Source organism: Ranitomeya imitator, chromosome 4, assembly GCF_032444005.1.
Source record: "Ranitomeya imitator isolate aRanImi1 chromosome 4, aRanImi1.pri, whole genome shotgun sequence".
Lineage (NCBI taxonomy): Eukaryota > Metazoa > Chordata > Amphibia > Anura > Dendrobatidae > Ranitomeya > Ranitomeya imitator.
In genome coordinates, this window is record NC_091285.1 from 640,010,067 (window position 1) to 640,035,327 (window position 25,261).

A 25,261-nucleotide genomic window follows, 5' to 3' on the forward strand; every position below is an offset into this window, starting at 1 on the left:
AGAAGGGGAACGAGAGACTGAACTCGCGGATGCTGAAAAACAAACACGATCGTGGTCGGGGGGTGAGACATGGGTACGTTTCCTGGTACCCCAAGCTCTTGGTGACAGAGGACGCCCCCTGCCGGTGGACGGATCCGTACCGTCACCACAGTCCTCCGCGGGCTGACTTAAAGAGGGACCCCGGAGGGAGTCAATTGACTTGGCTAGGGAAGCCATAGATTGTGACAGGGAAGTGGCCCACTCAGGGGGACTAGGCTCTGCAGGGTCAGCGGCGGCATTGGCGGCGGTGGGAGGCGGCTGCACAGAGGCCGGGTCACAATTCGCACATAATGGGGTATTGTGAGCTCGGGGTAGGGCCATATTGCAAGTGGCACATGAAGTGAAAAACACTGTGTGCTTCTTGTTACCCTTTTTGGTCTCCTTAGGTTGAGACATAGTGCCTTTAGAGACAGGATATGCACTGTGGTGCAGGGAAGGGGTTAAGCTTTCTTGAAGCCGCTTACCCACGGTCCTGTGCCTGTGTCCCCAGGGAGGAATGTAGCCGCGGCGGTCCTGGTAGTGCCAGTCAGCGTGAGCCACCTTCGGGGTCTTGTTGTCCCCGCAGAAGATGAGTGGCAATATGGCCCCTGAGATTCTGCAGGGCGCCTCTCGTCCCAGACGAGAAGCGCTGATATTGGGGGCGGGGTTTACGGCCGTGGGTGGATCTGCACACTGCGGCCTAGTCCGACTGAAAAGCCGGGGACTAAATTTCTGGGCCCTGCCGGTGATGCGCGGCGGCCGCGACGGAGCGCTGCTGACACCCGGCCGACGAAGCCTCTCCCCAGGGACCCGGACCGCATCTCTGCCACAGATGGGAGCGCAGGGAGGGTATGTACTCACAGTGTTGCGGGTCCTCCTGTCACTGTGAGGGTCCGCGCTCAATCCATGCACCCTGGATGGGGGATGGAGAGGCCCCTGATATATCTTCGTCTGTCCCCTAAGGGGGCTTTGTCTTGAGGCTGTGTGACGCCATCAGATGTGGGCCTTGTCTCAGGTGGTATATCCTCCTCTGTCGGGCCCCGGAGAGGGACATGAGAGCAGGGCTCTATGTGCTCGCCGTCTTGCAGGGGGGGGGGAGATCGGGACCAAGGAGGAACCGTCGCCCCAGTAAAATTAGGCGTGCCCCAAACGTCGCAGGAGAGGGACGGGAAGGTATACTCGCCGTGCTCGCCTGTTGATGGTTCGGGGGAGAGCGGACCCTATAAAAGGAATCCATCGCCCCCTTCGCTCCGTTAAATAAAAATTTTTTTTTTTTACAGAAGAATAAAAATTAAAATTAAAATAAGAAAGTTGGGGTCTGAAAACAGACCCAAGTGCCTTCTACAGACACTAAGCAAGAACTGGTTGAATCCTGGCCAGTAAAGGGGTGTATACTGCAGAGGAGGAGTTAATCTTTCTGTGTTAACTTAGTGTCCTCCTAGTGGCAGCAGCATAACACCCATGGTCCTGTGTCCCCCAATGAGGCGTAGGAGAAACGTGCATTTTTCTGCAATAAAACACACATTGCAGATATCAAGGTGTCATTTTACTCAGCTTCCTATGACCTACATGCTCATATAGATGGCTGAGGAGGGTTTATCGTACTGACAGATTCCCTTTCATTTACAATAAGCTCTGGAGGCAGATTGTCGGGGGAAAAAATCACACTCGGCTCTCGTGCGAGAAAAACGAACGCCTAAATGAGCCCTAACTATCACGGATATTTAATAGTATTGGTCTTCTTGTGATCAAAGGGACCTCCAGGGCCCAAGTTCTACTGCGGCCCCTGCTCCCACTATAGCTACACCCTTGGTTGCTCCACTATACAAAGACTCGAGTTCTCACTAAATAAGAAGTGTAAGTGAATGGACTAGCTCTGTGCTAGGAAGACCCGCCTGGTGGTCCATCTGCTTTTTTAACCTCACAACACTGTATGAGCTTTTGAAAACCTTATAGAAGAGTCCAGAAAACCCAACCTTTGGATCTGCTCCATCATATGACGCATTACAACAGCATACGGTATTTCACAGTCTCTGATGAGGGATTGAGTCACTTGTGTTCGACAAAAGAGCTTTAAGGGTGACTCTATCAGCCAAATATCTTTGTTAGAAGTCATCACCGTCACATCAGTGTGTTTCCATAGCTTTAAGAAAAGTATTTAATTGTGTAAAAATCTTCTACATGTTCAGATCTATATTCTTAAAGGGAACCTGTCACCCCGTTTTTTGAGATTGAGCTATAAATACTGTTAAATAGGGCCTGCGCTGTGTGTTACTATAGTGTATGTAGTGTACCCCGATTCCCCACCTATGCTGAGAAATAACTTACCAAAGTCGCCGTTTTCGCCTGTCAATCAGGCTGGTCAGGTCGGGAGGGCGTGTTCACAGCGCTGGTTCTTCCTCAGCTTTACGTTGGTGGCGTAGTGGCGAACAAGCAGCGCGCGATCTGCGCTGTCATCCCTTTCGTCGGTGGGGGCGGCCATCTTCCTGGGGCCGCGCGTGCGCAGATCGAGTGCTCTGCTGCACGGGGCTTCAGGAAAATGGCCGCGGGATGCCGCGCGTGCGCATTAGAGATCGCGGCGGCCATTTTCCCAAAGCCGAGTTTGCATCTCGGCTTTGGGAAAATGGCCGCCGCGATCTCTAATGCGCACGCGCGGCATCCCGCGGCCATTTTCCTGAAGCCCCGTGCAGCAGAGCACTCGATCTGCGCACGCGCGGCCCCAGGAAGATGGCCGCCCCCACCGACGAAAGGGATGACAGCGCAGATCGCGCGCTGCTTGTTCGCCACTACGCCACCAACGTAAAGCTGAGGAAGAACCAGCGCTGTGAACACGCCCTCCCGACCTGACCAGCCTGATTGACAGGCGAAAACGGCGACTTTGGTAAGTTATTTCTCAGCATAGGTGGGGAATCGGGGTACACTACATACACTATAGTAACACACAGCGCAGGCCCTATTTAACAGTATTTATAGCTCAATCTCAAAAAACGGGGTGACAGGTTCCCTTTAATCATAGAGACCGTATTATAGCAGTTATATTCTTGTATATAGGGGCAGTATTATAGCAGTTATATTCTTGTATATAGGGGCAGTATTATAGTAGTTATATTCTTGTACATAGGAGCAGTATTATAGTAGTTACATTCTTGTATATAGGAGCAGTATTATAGTAGTTATATTCTTGTATATAGGAGCAGTATTATAGTAGTTATATTCTTGTATATAGGGGCAGTATTATAGTAGTTATATTCTTGTATATAGGGGCAGTATTATAGTAGTTATATTCTTGTATATAGGAGCAGTATTATAGTAGTTATATTCTTGTATATAGGAGCAGTATTATAGTAGTTATATTCTTGTATATAGGGGCAGTATTATAGTAGTTATATTCTTGTACATAGGAGCAGTATTATAGTAGTTATATTCTTGTATATAGGGGCAGTATTATAGTAGTTATATTCTTGTATATAGGGGCAGTATTATATAGTTACATTCTTGTATATAGGGCAGTATTATAGTATTTATATTCTTGTATATAGGAGCAGTATTATAGTAGTTATATTCTTGTATATAGGAGCAGTATTATAGTAGTTATATTCTTGTACATAGGAGCAGTATTATAGTAGTTATATTCTTGTACATAGGAGCAGTATTATAGTAGTTATATTCTTGTACATAGGAGCAGTATTATAGTAGTTATATTTTTGTACATAGGGGCAGTATTATAGTAGTTATATTCCTGTATATAGCAGGCAGTATTATAGTAGCTATATTATTGTACATAGGGGCAGTATTATAGTAGTTATATTCCTGTATATAGCAGGCAGTATTATAGTAGCTATATTCTTGTACATAGGGGCAGTATTATAGTAGTTATATTCTTGTACATAGGAGCAGTATTATAGTAGTTATATTCTTGTACATAGGAGCAGTATTATAGTAGTTATATTTTTGTACATAGGGGCAGTATTATAGTAGTTATATTCCTGTATATAGCAGGCAGTATTATAGTAGTTATATTCTTGTACATAGGGGCAGTATTATAGTAGTTATATTCCTGTATATAGCAGGCAGTATTATAGTAGCTATATTCTTGTACATAGGGGCAGTATTATAGTAGTTATATTCTTGTATATAGGGGCAGTATTATATTAGTTATATTCTGGTACATAGGGGGCAGTATTATAGTAGTTATATTCTTGTTTATAGGTGCAGTATTATAGTAGTTATATTCCTGTATATAGCAGGCAGTATTATAGTAGATATATTCTTGTACATAGGGGCAGTATTATAGTAGTTATATTCCTGTATATAGCAGGCAGTATTATAGTAGCTATATTCTTGTACATAGGGGCAGTATTATAGTAGTTATATTCTTGTATATAGGGGCAGTATTATATTAGTTATATTCTGGTACATAGGGGGCAGTATTATAGTAGTTATATTCTTGTTTATAGGTGCAGTATTATAGTAGTTATATTCCTGTATATAGCAGGCAGTATTATAGTAGCTATATTCTTGTACATAGGGGCAATATTATAGTAGTTATATTCTTGTACATAGGAGCAGTATTATAGTAGATATATTCTTGTACATAGGGGCAATATTATAGTAGTTATATTCTTGTACATAGGAGCAGTATTATAATTATTGTATACCTGAGTCCAAAGAGCAGTATTATAATACTCATTTTCTTCAGTAGCAAAGCTTTAATTTGCTTTGAATCCATTTTTACATGTCAATGACGGCACTGAGAGTAATTATTTTGTGTAGGGAGTGCGTGCAGCAGCAGACACCACCTATAGTTGCTGACTGCGTCTCCGGCATTGGACAGATGGTAATGTCGCTTCCTGCACCTTACCGTCTTACCACAGTGCTGACCTCCGCTCTGTTCATGTGAATGTGGCATGCTGCAGCGCGTCCCCATACTAGTGACCCCTTTATTCTGACTTGGGGGGGACAGGCTCTTGATTCCTGGGTCTGCCTTTTTTTGTTTATATGCCAGACAACCCCTACGATGATTAGCATTATATTGGTGATGGACAATCACTTCAGGGCAATTGCTTAGTGTGATTTTAGAAGTGCGTTTGTAATGATGAGCGTTAATCCGGTTGTATTTGCAGCTGACAATAACACTGGATTGTGACGTTCTATGGCCGCACATCTGTTATTGGATCATTTTTCAGAATTCCTCTGGGCATTTCCACCCTGTGTCAGCGTCCCCACCCTTTCTTTACTAATCTCCATGATCTCTGAGCACAGTGTCCATTATCTGACACCAAGCGTCCTAATAACTCCATTCCTGCTGCTGTCAATTTGCCTCCACATCCAAATATCTAATTGGAACCGTCAGCGAATATTTCCTCCCTGTTGTTTTATATTCTCCCTTCGTAGGCCTCATCTCTGCACCGAGTCTTAGAGAACGCTAACACTGTGCCCCCATCAGAAACCATTACAAGGGGGCCCATGGCCCTATCCAGGTCAATATGCTTCATGGAGACTTTTAATATTAATTTATTGTGAGGAAGTTCATGGTCTCTTATAATACGTGTTAGCTGCTGCAGAACCTCTTTTTTCATTAAGAAACAAATATTGCCAACCAGGGCTGGCTCCAGGTTTTTGAGGGCCCCGGGCGAAAGAGTCTCAGTGGGCTCCCCCTTTAACTCATACCGTGATTCATGATCGCATATAAACACAGCCATGTAGTATATACTGTAACACAGCCCACGTAGTATATACCAAAGCCACGTAGCATATAACATAGCCATGTAGTATATAACAGCCCACGTAGCATATAACAGCCCATATAGTATATAGCACAGCCACATATTAGGCCATGTTCACACAGTGCGTTTTTTTCTGCGGAACTGCAGCGTTTTTGCCGCTGCGGTTCCGCAGCTGTTTTCCATGCAGGGTACAGTGTACTGTACCCTATGGAAAACAGGAACCACTGTGCACATGATGCGGGAATCGGGAAAAAAAGCCGCGCTGAATAGCCGCGGTAAAAAAGAAGTACCATGTCACTTCTTTTTTCGGAGCCGCAGCGGTTCTGCACCCATTGACCTCCATTGTGAGGTCAAACCCGCAGTAAAACCCGCAGATGAAAAAAATATCTGCGGGTTTTACTGCGGTTTGTGGTGCCGAACCGCTGCAGCAGGAAGTGCGGGGAAGCGGGCGGAAGTGCGTGGGCGGAGTGTGGCTGCCACCCCGTGCTCCGATCCCGCCCCCCCGTGCTCCAATCCCACCGCCCCGTGCTCCGATGCCCCCCCCCAGTGCTCCGATGCCCCCCCGTGCCTTAATCTCCCCCCCTTATACTTACCCGGCGTCCCGATGTCCATCCGGCCGTCTTCTCCCTGGGCGCCGCCATCTTGCAAAATGGCGGGCGCATGCGCAGTGCGCCCGCCGAATCTGCCGGCCAGCAGATTCGTTCCAAAGTACATTTTGATCACTGAGATATATATCTCAGTGATCAAAATAAAAAAAAAAAAATAAATGACCCCCCCCCCCCCCCTTTGTCACCCCCATAGATAGGGACAATTAAAAAAAAATTAAGAATTTTTTTTTTTTTTTTCCACTAAGGTTAGAATAGGGGTAGGGGTAGGGTTAGGGTTAGGGGTACGGTTAGGGGTAGGGTTAGGGTATTTTCAGCCATTTTAACTGCATAGAAAACTGCATAAAAAAAAGGATCAAAAAAAGGATCAAAAAACGCATCAAAAAAGGACCAAAAAAAGGACCTGCGTTTTCTGCCAAGAGCTGCAGTTTTTTAAAAAACAGTCCTGAAAAAAAAAGGATGGAAATCAGGAACGTGTGAACATACCCTTATATAACACAGCCCAGGTAGTATATAGAACAGCCATGTAGTATATAGCACAGACCACGTAGCATATAACAGCCCACGTAGTATATAACACGGCCCACGTAGTATATAGAAAAGCCATGTAGTAGGCAGCACGGTGGCACAGTGGTTAGCACTGCAGCCTTGCAGCGCTGGAGTCCTGGGTTCAAATCCCACCAAGGAAATCATCTGCAAAGAGTTTGTATGTTCTCTCCGTGTTTGCGTGGGTTTCCTCCGGGCACTCCGGTTTCCTCCCACATTCCAAAGAATTTAGATTGTGAGCCCCATTGGGGACAGCAATGATAATGTCTGTAAAGCGCTGCGGAATATGTTAGCGCTATGTAAAAAATAAATATTATTATTATGTAGTAAATATCACAGCCCACGAAGCATATAACAGCCCACATAGTATATAACACGGCCCACGTAGTATAACACAGCCATGTAGTATATAGCACAGCCCACATAGTATATAGAACAGCCATGTAGTATATAGCACAGACATGTAGTATACAGCACAGCCCACATAGCATATAACAGCCCATATAGTATATAGCACAGCTCACGTAGTATATAACAGCCCATATAATATACAGCACAGCCCAGGTAGTATATAACAAACCCATGTAGTATATAGCACAGACATGTAGTGTACAGCACAGCCCCCCAAGAATGACCCATAGTCCAGTACTCACTGTTAGTTACAAAAAAAAACACTCCTCGCCTCTCAACGTTCCCGCGCCACGCTGCTCCCTCCCTGCTCCGGTCTTAGCGGCTACCACTGCACTGCCTGACACACAGCGGGGCGCGATGACGTCATCGCGCACCTGCAGCGGCAGTGTCAGAGGCAGAGTGGGGAATGATGGGAGAGGGAGCGTCAGGTGATGCATCATTTTGCAGACGCCGGTAAAGTTCAAAGCGGTAGCAGGGGAGTTGGTGCTTGTGACAGGCGGCCCCCCTGCCTCACAGGGGCCCCATAACAGCTGCTAGCTGAGGGCCCCTGGGGGAGCGGGGGCCGTAGGTACTGGCAGCTGCCTGCCCCTAACGCCGGCCCTGAATTGGCCCTCCTGTCTCCCCAGGGCCCCGGCACTTGCCCGGATACGCCGGGTGCTGATGCCGGCCCTGTTACCAACCACATTATATCCCCGTACATAGTAACATAGTAACATAGTTAGTAAGGCCGAAAAAAGACATTTGTCCATCCAGTTCAGCCTATATTCCATCATAATAAATCCCCAGATCTACGTCCTTCTACAGAACCTAATAATTGTATGATACAATATTGTTCTGCTCCAGGAAGACATCCAGGCCTCTCTTGAACCCCTCGACTGAGTTCGCCATCACCACCTCCTCAGGCAAGCAATTCCAGATTCTCACTGCCCTAACAGTAAAGAATCCTCTTCTATGTTGGTGGAAAAACCTTCTCTCCTCCAGACGCAAAGAATGCCCCCTTGTGCCCGTCACCTTCCTTGGTATAAACAGATCCTCAGCGAGATATTTGTATTGTCCCCTTATATACTTATACATGGTTATTAGATCGCCCCTCAGTCGTCTTTTTTCTAGACTAAATAATCCTAATTTCGCTAATCTATCTGGGTATTGTAGTTCTCCCATCCCCTTTATTAATTTTGTTGCCCTCCTTTGTACTCTCTCTAGTTCCATTATATCCTTCCTGAGCACCGGTGCCCAAAACTGGACACAGTACTCCATGTGCGGTCTAACTAGGGATTTGTACAGAGGCAGTATAATGCTCTCATCATGTGTATCCAGACCTCTTTTAATGCACCCCATGATCCTGTTTGCCTTGGCAGCTGCTGCCTGGCACTGGCTGCTCCAGGTAAGTTTATCATTAACTAGGATCCCCAAGTCCTTCTCCCTGTCAGATTTACCCAGTGGTTTCCCATTCAGTGTGTAATGGTGATATTGATTCCCTCTTCCCATGTGTATAACCTTACATTTATCATTGTTAAACCTCATCTGCCACCTTTCAGCCCCCGATAGTGTTACCAGACAGCTTCAAACGTCCGGAGCAGGCTCTGTGAAGCCACCTCCCTCCCTGCAGGAGATCCGGGTCCATCTTGGATCCGGGTCTGGAACAAGCAGGGAGGGAGGTAAGACCCTCGCAGCAACGTGATCACATCGCGTTGCTGCAGGGGGCTCAGGGAAGCCCGCAGGGAGCCCCCTCTTTGCGCGATGCTTCCCTGCACCGCCGGCACATCGCGATCATCTTTGATCGCGGTGTGCCAGGGGTTAATGTGCCGGGCGCGGTCCGTGACCGCTCCTGGCACATAGTGCCGGATGTCAGCTGCGATAGGCAGCTGACACCCGGCCGCGATCACGGGGGCAGCGCCGCCGATCGCGCTGGACGTACTATCCCGTCCATGGTCATAGGGGCCCACCCCACCTCGATGGGATAGTACATCCCATGTCAGAAAGGGGTTAAAAGCTACAACTCGTCCTGCAAAAACAGAAAAGAAAACAATAAAATCGCTTGGTGGGAGATTTAATGACAGATCTGCTTTAATGAAAAGTAGAGTGAATTTATTTCAACAGTCAGTCATATATCCAAAGGGTATATTAAGTATTCGAGTCAGGGTGTGCATATTTATGCAACCACATTATTTTGGTTCTTTATTTTGCTTTTTCCACCCTAAAAGATTTTAGCTTATTTTTCATTGTATTTATACAGATTATGGGTAACATTAAAAGGAATCTGTCAGCAGGTTTTTGCTATTTAATCTGAGAGCAATGTCTCTTACTAGGCTGTGTGCTGTAGTTTTAATACAATCAGTGTTTTATCAGCAGGAGATTACCATTACAGGACTAGGTGTCAAGTGCAAGTCAGTCCAGTTAGTGTGTAACCACGCCCCCACCACTGACTGGCAGCTTTCTGACAGTATACACAGGACTCTGCCAATTAGTGGTGTGGGCGGGGTTATACACAGCTCAGCATTTAGAGCACTGCTAGATCTACAGCAAAGAAAACAGAGATTCTATCAAAATTGCACCAATCCTCCCAGTAAGTGACACATCATTGGAATCATCATCTCAGCCCCTACATCATGCTGCTCTCAGATTCCATAGCAAAATAAAAAGTTGGTGGAGAAAAAGTTCTGAAATATTTTTTTTACATGACAAAAACCTGGCATTTTAACAGGGGCGTGTAGACTTGTTATATCCACTGTATGTAACAAACCATTGAAGAATCCGGTTCTGGATGTTTTTGTAGCATAAACATTTTCCTCATTATCTCTCGCAGTACGATACACTGGGAAACAGCGCTGCTGTGCGAGCCGAGATGGTGGAGCTGTCCAATTACCTCGATAATGTAAGTACGAGAGACCCATTTTTATAAGTTACCCCCCAGTTTAAAGGGGTTTATCGTAGAAAAAGCAAAAGCTGAACTTGGGCAGCAACATATGTAAAATAACGAGATCACTACTGACAGCGAACGGAGCAGTAGTGAGCATGTGCGACCACCGCTCCTACTGACAGCGAACGGAGCAGTAGTGAGCATGTGCGACCACCGCTCCTACTGACAGCGAATGGAGCAGTAGTGAGCATGTGCGACCACCGCTCCTACTAACAGCGAATGGAGCAGTAGTGAGCATGTGCGACCACCACTCCTACTAACAGCGAATGGAGCAGTAGAGAGCATGTGCGACCACCGCTCCTACTAACAGCGAATGGAGCAGTAGAGAGCATGTGCGACCACCGCTCCTACTAACAGCGAATGGAGCAGTAGTGAGCATGTGCGACCACCGCTCCTACTGACAGCGAATGGAGCAGTAGTGAGCATGTGCGACCACCGCTCCTACTAACAGCGAATGGAGCAGTAGAGAGCATGTGCGACCACCGCTCCTACTGACAGCGAATGGAGCAGTAGTGAGCATGTGCGACCACCGCTCCTACTGACATCGAATGGAGCAGTAGTGAGCATGTGCGACCACCGCTCCTACTGACAGCGAATGGAGCAGTAGTGAGCATGTGCGACCACCGCTCCTACTGACAATGAATGGAGCAGTAGTGAGCATGTGCGACCACCGCTCCTACTAACAGCGAATGGAGCAGTAGAGAGCATGTGCGACCACCGCTCCTACTGACAGCGAATGGAGCAGTAGTGAGCATGTGCGACCACCGCTCCTACTGACAGCGAATGGAGCAGTAGTGAGCATGTGCGACCACCGCTCCTACTGACAGCGAATGGAGCAGTAGTGAGCATGTGCGACCACCGCTCCTACTGACAGCGAATGGAGCAGTAGTGAGCATGTGCGACCACCGCTTCTACTGACAGCGAATGGAGCAGTAGTTAGCATGTGCGACCACCGCTCCTACTGACAGCGAATGGAGCATTAGTGAGCATGTGCGACCACCGCTCCTACTGACAGGGAATGGAGCAGTAGTGAGCATGTGCGACCACCGCTCCTACTGACAGCGAATGGAGCAGTAGTGAGCATGTGCGACCACCGCTCCTACTGACAGCGAATGGAGCAGTAGTGAGCATGTGCGACCACCGCTCCTACTGACAGCGAATGGAGCAGTAGTGAGCATGTGCGACCACCGCTCCTACTGACAGCGAATGGAGCATTAGTGAGCATGTGCGACCACCGCTCCTACTGACAGGGAATGGAGCAGTAGTGAGCATGTGCGACCACCGCTCCTACTGACAGCGAATGGAGCAGTAGTGAGCATGTGCGACCACCGCTCCTACTGACAGCGAATAGAGCAGTAGTGAGCATGTGCGACCACCGCCCCTACTAACAGCGAATGGAGCAGTAGTGAGCATGTGCGACCACCGCTCCTACTGACAGGGAATGGAGCAGTAGTGAGCATGTGCGACCACCGCTCTTACTGACAGTGAATGGAGCAGTAGTGAGCATGTGCGACCACCGCTCCTACTGACAGCGAATGGAGCAGTAGTGAGCATGTGCGACCACCGCTCCTACTGACAGCGAATGGAGCAGTAGTGAGCATGTGCGACCACCGCTCCTACTGACAGCGAATGGAGCATTAGTGAGCATGTGCGACCACCGCTCCTACTGACAGCGAATGGAGCATTAGTGAGCATGTGCGACCACCGCTCCTACTGACAGGGAATGGAGCAGTAGTGAGCATGTGCGACCACCGCTCCTACTGACAGCGAATGGAGCAGTAGTGAGCATGTGCGACCACCGCTCCTACTGACAGCGAATAGAGCAGTAGTGAGCATGTGCGACCACCGCTCCTACTGACAGCGAATGGAGCAGTAGTGAGCATGTGCGACCACCGCTCCTACTGACAGGGAATGGAGCAGTAGTGAGCATGTGCGACCACCGCTCTTACTGACAGTGAATGGAGCAGTAGTGAGCATGTGCGACCACCGCTCCTACTGACAGTGAATGGAGCAGTAGTGAGCATGTGCGACCACCGCTCCTACTGACAGTGAATGCAGCAGTATTGAGCATGTGTGACCACCGCTCCTACTGACAGTGAATAGAGCAGTAGTGAGCATGTAGGACCACCGCTCCTACTGACAGTGAATGGAGCAGTAGTGAGCATGTAGGACCACCGCTCCTACTGACAGTGAATGGAGCAGTAGTGAGCATGTGTGATCACCGCTCCTACTGACAGCGAATGGAGCAGTAGTGAGCATGTGCGACCACCGCTCCTACTGACAGTGAATGGAGCAGTAGTGAGCATGTGCGACCACCGCTCCTACTGACAGCGAATGGAGCAGTAGTGAGCATGTGTGATCACCGCTCCTACTGACAGTGACTGGAGCAGTAGTGAGCATGTGTGACCACCGCTCCTACTGACAGCGAATGAAGCAGTAGTGAGCATGTGCGACCACCGCTCCTACTGACAGCGAATAGAGCAGTAGTGAGCATGTGCGACCACTGCTCCTACTGACAGTGAATGGAGCAGTAATGAGCATGTGCGATCACCGCTCCTACTGACAGTGAATGGAGCAGTATTGAGCGTGTGCGACCACCGCTCCTACTGACAGCGAATGGAGCAGTAGTGAGCATGTGCGACCACCGCTCCTACTGACAGTGAATGGAGCATTAGTGAGCATGTGCAACCACCTCTCCTACTGACAGTGAATGGAGCAGTAGTGAGCGTGTAGGACCACCACTCCTACTGACAGCGTATGGAGCAGTAGTGAGCATGTGCGACCAACGCTCCTACGGACAGTGAATGGAGCAGTAGTGAGCATGTGCGACCACCGCTCCTACTGACAGTGATTAGAGCAGTAGTGAGCATGTGCGACCACCGCTCCTACTGACAGCGAATGGAGCAGTAGTGAGCATGTGCGACCACCGCTTCTACTGACAGTGAATAGAGCAGTAGTGAGCATGTGCGACCACCGCTCCTACTGACAGTGAATGGAGCAGTAGTGACCATGTGCGACCACCGCTTCTACTGACAGTGAACGGAGCAGCGGTCGCATGTGCTCACTATCTTTCCAATCATGTAAGGGACTTTGCGTGCCATGTTTTTGAGATCAGTAGGGGTTCATACGGGCAGACCTCCATAGATCATATCCTTTCGAGCTCCATTCTCCCCTTCCTTGGAGATGAAGCTTTGTCTTTGTGTTCTCTAGATGTACTCCATGCTGAACATAAGAGTTGTGCTGGTGGGGCTGGAGATCTGGACCACAATGAATTACATCAACATCGACGGCTCTGCTGGAGAAGTGCTCGGTCGTTTTGTGCAGTGGCGCGAGACTCAGCTCCTGCCGCGGCGCAGACATGACAGCGCTCAGTTGGTTCTGTAAGTATCTGCCTTGATGTCGATGAGCGGAGTTTGTCATTCGGCACAATGGATCACGCTTTTATCCTTTCTGAACAAAATGCAATAAAAGTTCTGAAAATGTCACAATGTTCTCACATAGCACCATTGATGGCAAAAAAGCAACTTGTCTCTCCCCCCAAAAAAACAAGCCCTCCTACGGCTGCGTCAATGGAAGAAGGAGAGGGAAAAAAGTAAAGCATGCAAAGCGAATTATGGCCGCTGCAGGAAGGGGTTAATATCGACAGAGCCTTGTATTGCAGTTTAATCCTGTTTATAGCAATAGGATTAAGCACAGCTGCTACTTACTAAGAGTACAGAGTTACCCCAGGCAGCAGGTGTTCAGTTTCCCTGCAGCACCCCCGCAGGGGAAATGAAGCATTACACATTACCCACTGAAATCACTCCGCAGTCAATATAATGCATGGAATTGTCTCAGAAACATGTATAAATAAAATGGGTCAGTGCTAATACTAAATTATGGCATCATTCTAGCATATTCCATTGGTCGGGGTTTGTCAGCTGGGACCCCCGCCGACCGATCACAGCAATAAAGTGACGGATGAGATTTATAGAGCGTTGCAGCTTCCTTGGGGTTGTTCGTTTCATTACTTTATTATCGGCTTTGCGACTATTAATATTTATTCTTTTTCTGGTTTTATCGATTATTTGCAGGAAGAAGAAATTTGGTGGCACCGCGGGAATGGCCTTTGTGGGCACCGTGTGTTCCAGGAGTCATGCCGGTGGAATAAATGTGGTAAGACAATACTAGATTTATCTGATTGGGCAAGTCCAACCTTGATGAGGATCGTTTCCCTCCATATCTATGGCCGCTACCTGATAATCTTTAGTTGGAGCAGCGCTGCAGTGTAAAGCATGGGCAGAGGGAGAGCATCATACCGATCCTCTGATTACATTTACATGGAGGATAACTTACCGATCGCTGGGGGTCCGACCCCTCCAAGCCCTATCCAAGACCCTCCCCGAATAAATATAGGGGTGGGGGGAAGCTATGAGCACCGTTTTTGGGAGGGAGGGACTGTTCTAGTGATTTCCAATCCTGCAGATTATCCATGATGTCCTTTCTCTAGTTCTCTACTCAGACCTTGCAGTCTTTCTCGTCAATCGTCGCTCATGAGCTGGGCCATAATTTGGGAATGAATCACGACAACGACCGAGGCTGTAAATGCTCCACTCAATACTGCATCATGAACTCCGGAGCCTCGTGAGTACCTGCACGCCGGCCGAATGGTCAGACTCCATGCTGTCAGAGTTTGGGGAAGGATGACATACTTTTATATGGTTCCTCTTGGATGACCCTGGTCCTTACGCCCCTTTAAGGACTCTCCTGTCTTGCATCTAGGACCTGCTAGGATTACACTGGGTGCCATGTGTTGCCATATTTCTTCTGTAGCCACCACTGCTGGCATTAGCAGTGGTCTAAAGGGGTTGTCCGGCCTTGGAGAACTCTATGTGACTGCAGGCTTGCGAATACTCATAGCGCTTGCAGTGCACGCTGTCAGGATTCGCCGGGTGACCGCAAGTGTGTACTTTGCATACACGCGGGCACATGCCAATTACATGGACGCATCTAGTATGCAAATCCCGTACTTGTGGTCACCTGTCCGCCAGCTCCCGGCATCGGAGAATCCTCACAGCTCGCACTGTGCGCACTGGGAGGGTTCACAAGTCTGCAGACAACTGGAGGTTTTTTTTTTATTATTGAAGGTCTATTCTTAGGATGACTTAGAGGGCTGATCTGCAGTACCCGGTCGCGTCCGCAACAGTCTTGACAGATCTGCCATTTTCAGCAACATTTCGAGAACTTGCTGCCCAACGCCTATAACAGCTGATTGACGGAAGTGCCGGGTGTCGCACCTCCACCAATGAAATATGGATGGCCTATACTAGGGCATCAATAAAAAAAAGTAGTGTAGAATATGAACTGCAATGTTCACAGTTATAGAAGCTTCGGGGGGCCGTGTCCAAAAGGTAAACTTTCCTGCCCTACTAGTCAATGGTCCATATTCCAGAGCAGGAAGCGACCAACAAGGGCCCCGGCTCCTCCATGCATTATAGGCACAGCCCATTGATTTACATTGTAATTGTGTAATGCCTCATCTCTCCTATGGAGGCGCTGCAGGGGATTTCAACAGTTCCTCCCCTGTTTACTTACAGAAATTAGCTGTTAGGCCCATCGGCCCTCGCTGGTTGGTGGTTCTGGGCTGCTATAGGTGGGGGGTCCTGTAGGGAGATGGACTATTTACCTATATGGCATTATTACTTGCGGTCCTTCTCTTCCTCTCGGCAGAGACTCTAAGAACTTCAGCAGCTGCAGCGAGGACGACTTTGAGAAATTAATTCTGAACAAAGGTGGAACTTGCCTCCTGAATGTGCCCAGGCCGGACGAGTCCTATACCGCCCCCTTCTGCGGAAACAGACTGGTGGACCCAGGGGAGGAGTGCGACTGTGGAAACGAAAAGGTGAACTGATTTTAAAAAGGAACGTGTTGTTTAGATTTTTTTTTTTTGGTATGTTTTTATCCTCTGATTTTATTTTATTTTTTTCATTTTTTTCCGGTATTTTTATGTTGTTTTCTGTACATTATTATAAATGCGGCCATCTTGCCCGAATAAATGCTCTGCTCCATTTACAGCAATCACACGGACTGTAAGAAACTATAGTTTTGAGAGGTATAATTGATTTCTTAAAGCTTGTTGTGGGCCTGCTCTGTGACCTGTGCAGAGATCACCGTGCAGAGAGGGTGGAGGAGGTGAGCTGTGACACCATCTCTTGTGAACGTGCTCTTGATGCTTTTCATTGTAATCCTGTCTGTGATGATAATGAGATTACAGCTGAGATGTGATCTCCACAGAACAGGATGTATCTTTGTATTACGAGATTCATCACCCACAATGAAAACTGTAAGATTTCAGGATTGTTTTTAAATATGTGGGGACGTGGAAAATCAAAAATGACATCAATAAAAAGACAAAAAAAATATAAAATTTAACATAAAAACTTTAAACGGTAGGATATTTTCAAACAAGTCTACCCATCAATCTAAAGTTCACATTAAAGACTGCCTCCTAGTGGTCAAGTAGCAGAACAACTATTTTTACAAGTCGTAAAGTAGAGGACATCATCACTTTAAAAAAAAAAAAAAAAAATAGTTAAAACTAGAAAAGCCTCTAAACTGTTTGGATGGAGCAGGGCAGTTTTTTTTTTCAACTTATGGTGAGATCTTGATGTGGCGTTCTTGGTTTTACTCTGGATTTTTATTAAAAAGTCTATGAATAATCCACCATTGTATGGACGTTCATTCCGTAAGTGGATTTAGCCCTGGTGGGCTTGAGTGAATGTAAACCTGTGATATCTGACCTTTTGATGGAAAGTTCTGATTTCTCTACTTGTATATGTTGTGGATGACTCATCGCTTTTTTTTGGTTGTATTTTGGGGGCTTTTTAGGAATGTGAGAAGGACCCCTGTTGCCAACCTGGAAAATGCAAGCTGCGTTCAGGGGCTGAATGTGCAAACGGCGCCTGCTGTCAAAACTGCCGGGTAAGAGGGGGACATTATACAGTACATACAGTACATGAGCAGTGCTAACACCCCCGACAGTCAGCTCTTAAAGGGGTTGTCCATCAATAGAATGGAATGCGGCAGGGGGGCCATACTTGTCTCCTGAAACAATCCTCCAATATAGTACAATTCAGCAGCCCTATGTAAGTACATGGCTCAGTGTGTAATATATGAAGTGTGGACCAGAAGTCAAACTTTTACCAAGTTTTTTATAACATTATCTGTGAATTTCTCCCCAGTTTTCCCCCGGTGGTACCGTGTGCCGAGCTGTCACCAATGAATGCGACCTCCCCGAGTATTGCAATGGCTCTTCTCCTTTCTGCCAACCTGATGTCTTCATCCAGAACGGAAACCCCTGCCAAAATACCAAAGCCTACTGCTACAACGGTGTCTGCCAGTACTACGACGCCCAGTGCCAAAGAATCTTCGGACCGAGTAAGATCAAGGAATATCTGTAATAAAGTCTGACTTTTGCGCTTCCAGAGAATTATTTAGGTCCCTGCCTAGCAGCCGTGGTGTAAAAAAAGCAATTGTCATTTATTTGGCTGTTAGGCATACAGACGGCGTAATAAGTATCGAACACGTCAACAATTTTCAAAATGAATATATTTCTATAGGTGCTATTGACATGAAATTCTCACCATATCTCGGTAACAACCCATCCAATCCACACAGGCAAAGAACTCAAACCATAGGTGTCCATAAATTATGTGTAATAATGAGAAATCTGCGCTGCCAGTGGTGTATGTAGTAAGGTTAAAAGGCGTTTTTTATTAGATCTACGCGTTTCGATTCACACTTTCCTCTTCCTCAGGATAAACCACAGAAATTATTTTATCCAGAGGAAGAAGCAAGCGTGTGTCGAAACGCGTTGATATAATAAAAACCGCAATTAAACTTCCTTTGTTTTTTCACTGCTGCCTGCACCACTGACAGCGCGGATTCAATTCAGCCTTCTCCAGTTACATTTGGTATCTTTTCTGTGGATCTCCAGAAGCCATTTTCTTCAGCTGATAAAGGGGTTGTGATGTTTGTAACCCTCCAAGGTGAGCACATTTTTGCTTTTATTGCTTAAATAACCCGGATAAAACCCCTTTGCGCTCATATTCTTTCCAGTTTTTCCTCATTATCGTAAAAATTAGAAATTACATATTGAAAAAGTATTGAACACGAAGAAAGAGAGCTGAAAATGTCATTTAAAGGCATTATACCAGATGAAATCTATCAGTAATTAAAAAGCAATTCTGCCACTTATTGAAAAATATCAGCTAGTTCAACTGATCGCCTATACATTCATTACCAAGGTGCCACGCACATCTCATGATGGGTAAAACCAGTGAGCTGTCTCAAGACCTTCGCAACCTTATTGCTGCAAAACATATTGTTGGCATTGGTTACAGAAGAATGTCTAAACTACTGAAAGTTCCAGTGAGTCATAATCCAGGAGTGGAAAGAAAATCATTTCACCATAAACCGGCCACAACCAGGTGCTGCCTGCAAGATTTTGGACAGAGGAGTGAAAAGAATTATCAGAAGAGTTGTCTAAAAGCCAAGGACCACATGTGGAGAGCTACAGAACGACCTGGAATCATCAGGTACAATTACTTCAAAGAAAACTAAGTAATGCACTCAATCTCCATGGCATGTATGCACACTCCCAACACAAGACTCCATTTCTGAACAAAATGCATGTTTAAGCGCATTTAAAGTTTTCTCGACAACATTTAGACAAGCCTGTGAAATACTGGGGGAATATAGTGTGGTCTGATGAGACCATACTTGAACTCTTTGGATGCCATAATACACACCATGTTTGGCGGCCAAAAGGCGCTGCATATCATGCCCAAAACACCATACCAACAGTGAAGTTTGGAGGTGGAAACAACATGGCGTGGGCTGTTTTTCAGCATACGGCACTGGCAAACTTCATGTAATTGAAGGAAGAATGAATGGACGAATGTACCAAGACATTCTTGATAAAAATATGCTAACTTCTGCCAGCATGATAAAAATTAAACGAGGGTGGACATTTCAGCCAGCCAATAATACCAAACACACAGCCAAGGATACTCGCATTTTGTTTCAGATTAAGAAAATAAAGCTGCTAGAATGTCCAAGCCGATCACCCGACCTGAATCCAGTAGAAAATGTATGGAAGGAACTAAAGCTCAGAGTTCATAGAAGGAGCCCATGGGACCTTCAGGATGTGAAGAGTGTTTGTGTGGAAGAATGGGCCAAAATCACCCCTGAGCAATGCCAGCAACTAGTTTCTCCATACAGGAGGCATCTTGAAGCTGTCATCACCAACAAAGACTTTTGTAAGACGTATTAAATGAATTTCAGTAAACGAGTTCAATACTTTTTATGGACATCTATTGTTTGATTTCTTTGCCTATGTTACCGTCATCTGGTGAGAACTTCATGTCCATAGCACCTTTACAAATATTTTTTCTTAGAAAATTGGTGATGTGTTCAATACTTATTTCACCTGCTGTGTGTGTGTACATATTAGGTTGGCTGCTACTGCCCACCGTGCCAAAGAACTGGGCACACCAAAGCCAACTCAAAGGAGCTCCCTGGCATGGCATTTCTTCAGGTAATGTTCTGATGACAAGAGACTGGTGGTTTGTACGTTGTGCCATCAGAGCCTGAAGCGAGGCTTAAATGTTCTGAACCTAAGCACCACCTGCATGACGAGGCATCTGAATTCCAAGCATGAGATGCAGTGGAGCACACACCTGAAAACCAGGATTGGACGCTCCTCCTGCTCACTCTTCTGCTGTGGTCTCTGCCTCTTCCAATCAACAGGGCCATCTGGCTTACCTCAAAGAGAGGATGTAACCGCATCATCGCCACCACCAGCAGTGTCACCGAGCATCTCCACACCATCCCTGAAAGCATTCAGCTGTCCATTACCCAAACAGTGGAAAGAAAGAGAAAGTACACCATGGTCCTAAATGACGGCATTTCAAAATTCTTGACCTTTGAAATGCTACTTTTCCGGCTGGTGGAGAAGGACAGTTTTAAAAAACTGTTGTCAGTGGCTGTCCTTCGTTGTTCCCAGCCACCACTGTTTTTCCACGTCGGCTATACCTCCCCTGCACATAAATATTGCAGACAAAATCAGGTGTGCACTGTGCAATTCCATCAGTGGTAAGGTTCACATAACCACCGATACCAGTAATCAGATACCAGAACACAGATGGGCAGTGACGTTATATCTCCATAACTGACGTGTTTCACTGAAGGCATCACAGACCCACTGCCCTTCACCATAGCGATCACCAAACTACTGTCATGCTTCAGTGTAGGCATCACCCAGCCACCATCATGTTTCATAATATACATCACCCAGCCACCACCATGCTGCAATGTAGACATCACTGTGCCACCGCAATGCTTCTTTGTAGGTATCAGTGAGCCACCGCCATGCTTCCTTGTAGGTATCATTGAGCCACTGCTATGCCTACTTGTAGACACCACAGAGCCACCAACATTTTTCACTGTAGGCCTCACTGAGCCACCACCCTGCTTCACTGTAGGCATCACGGAGCCACAGTCATGTTTCACTGTATCACCAAAGTTTCAATTTTTTTTAGCACTCAGAAGAAAATCTCAAAACTTTTGTGGATTATTTACATGGGCTTGAGAATTTTTCTTTTCTTGTGCTTTTCAGTCAGTACAGGTGACGTCTTTTACCTCGGACATGGAGACCTTCAGCATTTAGTAGGCTTCTTACTTACTGGTCAAACTAATATCTTGATGCCTGCTGCCACCACATCTCATCTTGCTGCATCTTTTCAAAAAATCAGTACTGGCAAATATGCTTTCTTAACCTATTACCCCATTGAGAATGAGTATATGTAAATAATTGTTTTAGTGAATTATAATACAGGCTACTTTTTAATGACCTGTAAGGCTACGTTCACATTTGCGTTGTTGGGCGTTGCGTCGGTGACGCAATGCAAAACGCATGCAAAAACGCATTGTTTTGTGACGCATGCGTCCATTTTTGCCTTGATTTTGGACGCAAAAAAAATGCAACATGCAGCGTCCTCTGCGCCCTGACGCTTGCGCCAAAAATGACATATGCGTCACAAAACGCAAGACAACGCATGTCTATGCGCCCCCATGTTAAATATAGGGGCGCATGACGCATGCGTCACCGCGGTTGCGCCCGACGCAAGGCAAATGTGAACGTAGCCTTAGTGAGGGGTCTATATCTAGTGGGGCATTGCCCTTTTAGGGTTATTTGTATATTATGTTTGCAGCAAGTCATAACAGCCAGAAGGTCTGTACTAAGTACTAAAGACTCTTGTTATAGAGGGGTGAAACACTCTGTGACTGTAGTAGTCAGTAAAAGTGGCATTTTGTGCTAAATTTGGACAAAACATTTATTGTATTAGATGGGTAGAGCCACTTACCAATTTATCAATGAACGAGCAAAACTCTTGTTCGTCGGGTGAAACAATCTTTTAGTTTACCCAAAAGATCATCGTTCTTGGTAGCTCTTCGTCCTGTGTAAACAGTTAAGGACAATAGCAGTCTATACGTGCGCTGAGTGATCTTTTACGGATTGTTAAGTGCGCCTCCAAAGTGCGGTCTAAATGTACAGTGAAATGTAGCAACATTTCGGGTACTGTACCCTTCATCAGGCTCTAGAGAGAATCAATAAGACCACCCTCAGTAGTGATAGGAAGTAAACCTGACTGCACCATTATTCATCGAGAATGGAAAGCCATTGAGCTGAAGGAAGGGATCCAGGGTTGGCAGTGGTACACCCCAAAAGGAGACCCTATAATATAATGTATAGAAAGAGCTGCGGTGTATATTTATGGCAGTCAGACTTGCTTCCTATCATTACTGATTCTCCCTTAAGCCTGATGAAGGGTACGTTACCCGAAATGATGACACATTTTACTGTATGCTTCATTCAAACTGTTGGGTATGAATTATGGGTATGAGAAAAATAAAAAGCACTTCTAGGTTTTTTTGTGCCTTTTGGTGTGCGATTCCTCCAACTAATGACTAAATGTTCTTGAATATAGACATGATTTCATAGAGGCCAGTGATTGGACGAAGTGATCATATGTCTTTGAGTCTGAATGCTTGCTAACATCTTCCCATTTGTACATTGCCATTCTTAAGTTCTGACATTTATGCTGGGACTTGTAGTTTTGCAAAAGCTAAAACGTTGACAGGTTGAACAAAAATTCCCTATAACAATGTCTGTCCAGTCCTAGGTTCAGTGGCCCTGCTAAGGCCATTGTATCTTTCTGATATGTGAATATGAATCTCTGTTTAGATGCAAAGTCAGCGGCTCCTATTTGTTTCCAAAATGTAAACTCCAAAGGTGACCGATTTGGGAACTGTGGTTATCAAGGCAGTGCATACAAATCATGTGAATCAAGGTAAGTCACAACATTTGCCCTAGATAGTTCACATTTAATTCTTTTTCTCCTTCGCCTCATTGGGGGACACAGACCGTGGGTGTATGCTGCTGCCACCAGGAGGCTGACACTAAGTGATACAAAGAAAAAGTTCGCTCCTCCCCTGCAGTATACACCCTCCTGCTGGCTCTCGGCTCCTCCCCTGCAGTATACACCCTCCTGCTGGCTCTCGGCTCCTCCCCTGCAGTATACACCCTCCTGCTGGCTCTCGGCTCCTCCCCTGCAGTATACACCCTCCTGCTGGCTCTCGGCTCCTCCCCTGCAGTATACACCCTCCTGCTGGCTCTCGGCTCCTCCCCTGCAGTATACACCCTCCTGCTGGCTCTCGGCTCCTCCCCTGCAGTATACACCCTCCTGCTGGCTCCCAGCTAACCAGTTCTTGCTTAGTGTCCGTAGGAGGCACACGGACGGGTCTGCTATTCAGACCCAAAGAACTCTTTTTTACCGTTTTTTACTTTTTACTACGGTCGAATGGGGCGACGGATTCTTTCATGTTCCGATCTCCTCGAACCATCAACAGGCGAGCACGGGAGTTTTACCTCTCCGTATCCTCTCCTGCGACGTGGGAAGCCACTGCCTGAGCTGATTTTAGGGGCGACGGGCCCCTTCAAGGGCACCGATCTCCCCCCTCCCTTATCAGACGAGCACTGGAGTTTCACCTTCAGTATCCTCTTCTGCAGCCAGGCCTATTGCCGGACATTCAGCCCTGTCCACCAGGTTTTACCCTCGGCTGTACAGAGGCACCTTCCAGTGTGGCGTCCGAGCAGCCCCCACTGCATCACCACTGAAAAAGCGGATGATGGAAGGAGGCAGACGGTTCCTCTCCCCCCCTCTCCTGAAGGGATGGTGGATGGAGGCTCCCCAACCCTGCACCGTCCTATCTACCCGGGCTCAGCTCCTACGTGCAGCATCTGCCACCCCCTCCATATTGGGGTAAGTGCTCCGTGAGATTTGGGTTTTCCGGCGGTCAGAGGAGGGCTCCATAGCGACTGGGTCCCCACAGAGCTTCGCGGCACTTTTCCCCTCAGTCTGCGGGTGCGCGCCGGCCGAAGCCATAAATTTAGTCCCCGGCTTCGGCCCTGTTTAGGCCGCATCCCGGGAAGCCCCGCCCACCGCTTGCTCCCTTCTAGCGGCTCCGCCCCCCTATTCAGGCGCTTCTCGTTCCAGACGAGATCTCGGCGGCCATCTTCTTCCTCCTCCATTGCGGTCACTATTTCTTCTGGAGGGGACTGCGGCCGGCGGTTTTTCAGCGCTGAAGTCAGCGCTATTCCAGACGGGGGACTCAGAACCTGAGTAAGGTGAATCGCCCCAATATCTCCCCCCCCCCCGGCACGCATCCCGGCAGCATTAAGGGACTAGCTTTCCCTGTTTTTTATATACATAAGGCTGCAATCTCTGGTGCTCCTGCACACTACAGAATGTATAGTACAGTGTGCAGGCTTGCAAACAGAGAGCTGTGAGTTCCCAGCAATGAAGCTCTCATGACTCATTCCCTGGTGACTCGTTCCCTGGTGACTCGTTCCCTGGTGACTCGTTCCCTGGTGACTCGTTCCCTGGTGACTCGTTCCCTGGTGACTCGTTCCCTGGTGACTCGTTCCCTGGTGACTCATTCCCTGGTGACTCGTTCCCTGGTGACTCGTTCCCTGGTGACTCGTTCCCTGGTGACTCGTTCCCTGGTGACTCGTTCCCTGGTGACTCGTTCCCTGGTGACTCGCTCCCTGGTGACTCGTTCCCTGGTGACTCGTTCCCTGGTGACTCGTTCCCTGGTGACTCGTTCCCTGGTGACTCGTTCCCTGGTGACTCGTTCCCTGGTGACTCATTCCCTGGTATTTAATACTCTGCCCGGTAGTCACTGGGCCCATAGGTGCATCCCCAGCTTTCCATGCCTTTTTATTAAACCCAGGACCAGCATTCCCTGGTCTTAAGGGTCCCCTAGTTTTAAAAGGGTCACATCCCCAGCATTCTCTGCTCTGCCAGAAGCCGGTCTCCTTTTCCTTAGTACTTAATCAGGCCAGTATGCCCTGGTCTTAAAGGCACAGGGCCAGTAGGCACTGGTCTTAAAGGCACATGGCAAGTATGCCCTCGTCTTAAAGGCACATGACCAGCATCCCTGGTCTTAAAGGAGCATGACCAGCATTCTTGTTCTTAAAGGCACATTACCAGCTTTGCTGGTCTTTAAGGCACTTGTTCCAACATTCCTTTCATGACCAGTATTCCTGGTCTTAAAGGCACGTGACCAGCATGCCCTGGTCTTATAGACTCGTGACCAGTATCCCCTGGTCTTAAAGACACGTGTCCAGTATACCCTGGTCTTAAAGGCACATGACCAGTATGCCCTTGTCTTAAAGGCACGCGACCAGTATGCCCTTGTCTTAAAGGCACGTGACCAGTATTTCCTGGTCTTAAAGGCACATGACCAGTATGCCCTGGTCTTAAAGGCACGTGACCAGTATCCCTAGTCTTAAACGCAATAACCAGTATGCCCTGGTCTTAAAGGCACATGACTAGTACGTCCTGGTTTTCAAGGCACATGACCAGTATGCCCCGGTCTTAAAGGCACGTGACCAGTATCCCCTGGTCTTAAACGCAATAACCAGTATGCCC

The 25,261-nt window shown here is 47.2% G+C and overlaps 1 protein-coding gene across 2 annotated transcripts in view; it reads left to right on the forward strand.

Moving 5' to 3' along the window:
• The window catches only part of ADAM9 (ADAM metallopeptidase domain 9), a 100,202-nt gene that overhangs the window by 54,607 nt on the left and 20,334 nt on the right, over nt 1-25,261 (forward strand). For both annotated transcript variants that reach the window (XM_069766869.1, XM_069766870.1), the window contains exons 8-15: nt 10,113-10,181; nt 13,437-13,606; nt 14,300-14,381; nt 14,716-14,849; nt 15,936-16,107; nt 17,094-17,186; nt 17,447-17,642; nt 22,513-22,618. In XM_069766869.1, coding sequence (XP_069622970.1) covers nt 10,113-10,181; nt 13,437-13,606; nt 14,300-14,381; nt 14,716-14,849; nt 15,936-16,107; nt 17,094-17,186; nt 17,447-17,642; nt 22,513-22,618 — 1,022 coding nt within the window. The remainder of the gene's footprint in view (nt 1-10,112; nt 10,182-13,436; nt 13,607-14,299; nt 14,382-14,715; nt 14,850-15,935; nt 16,108-17,093; nt 17,187-17,446; nt 17,643-22,512; nt 22,619-25,261) is intronic.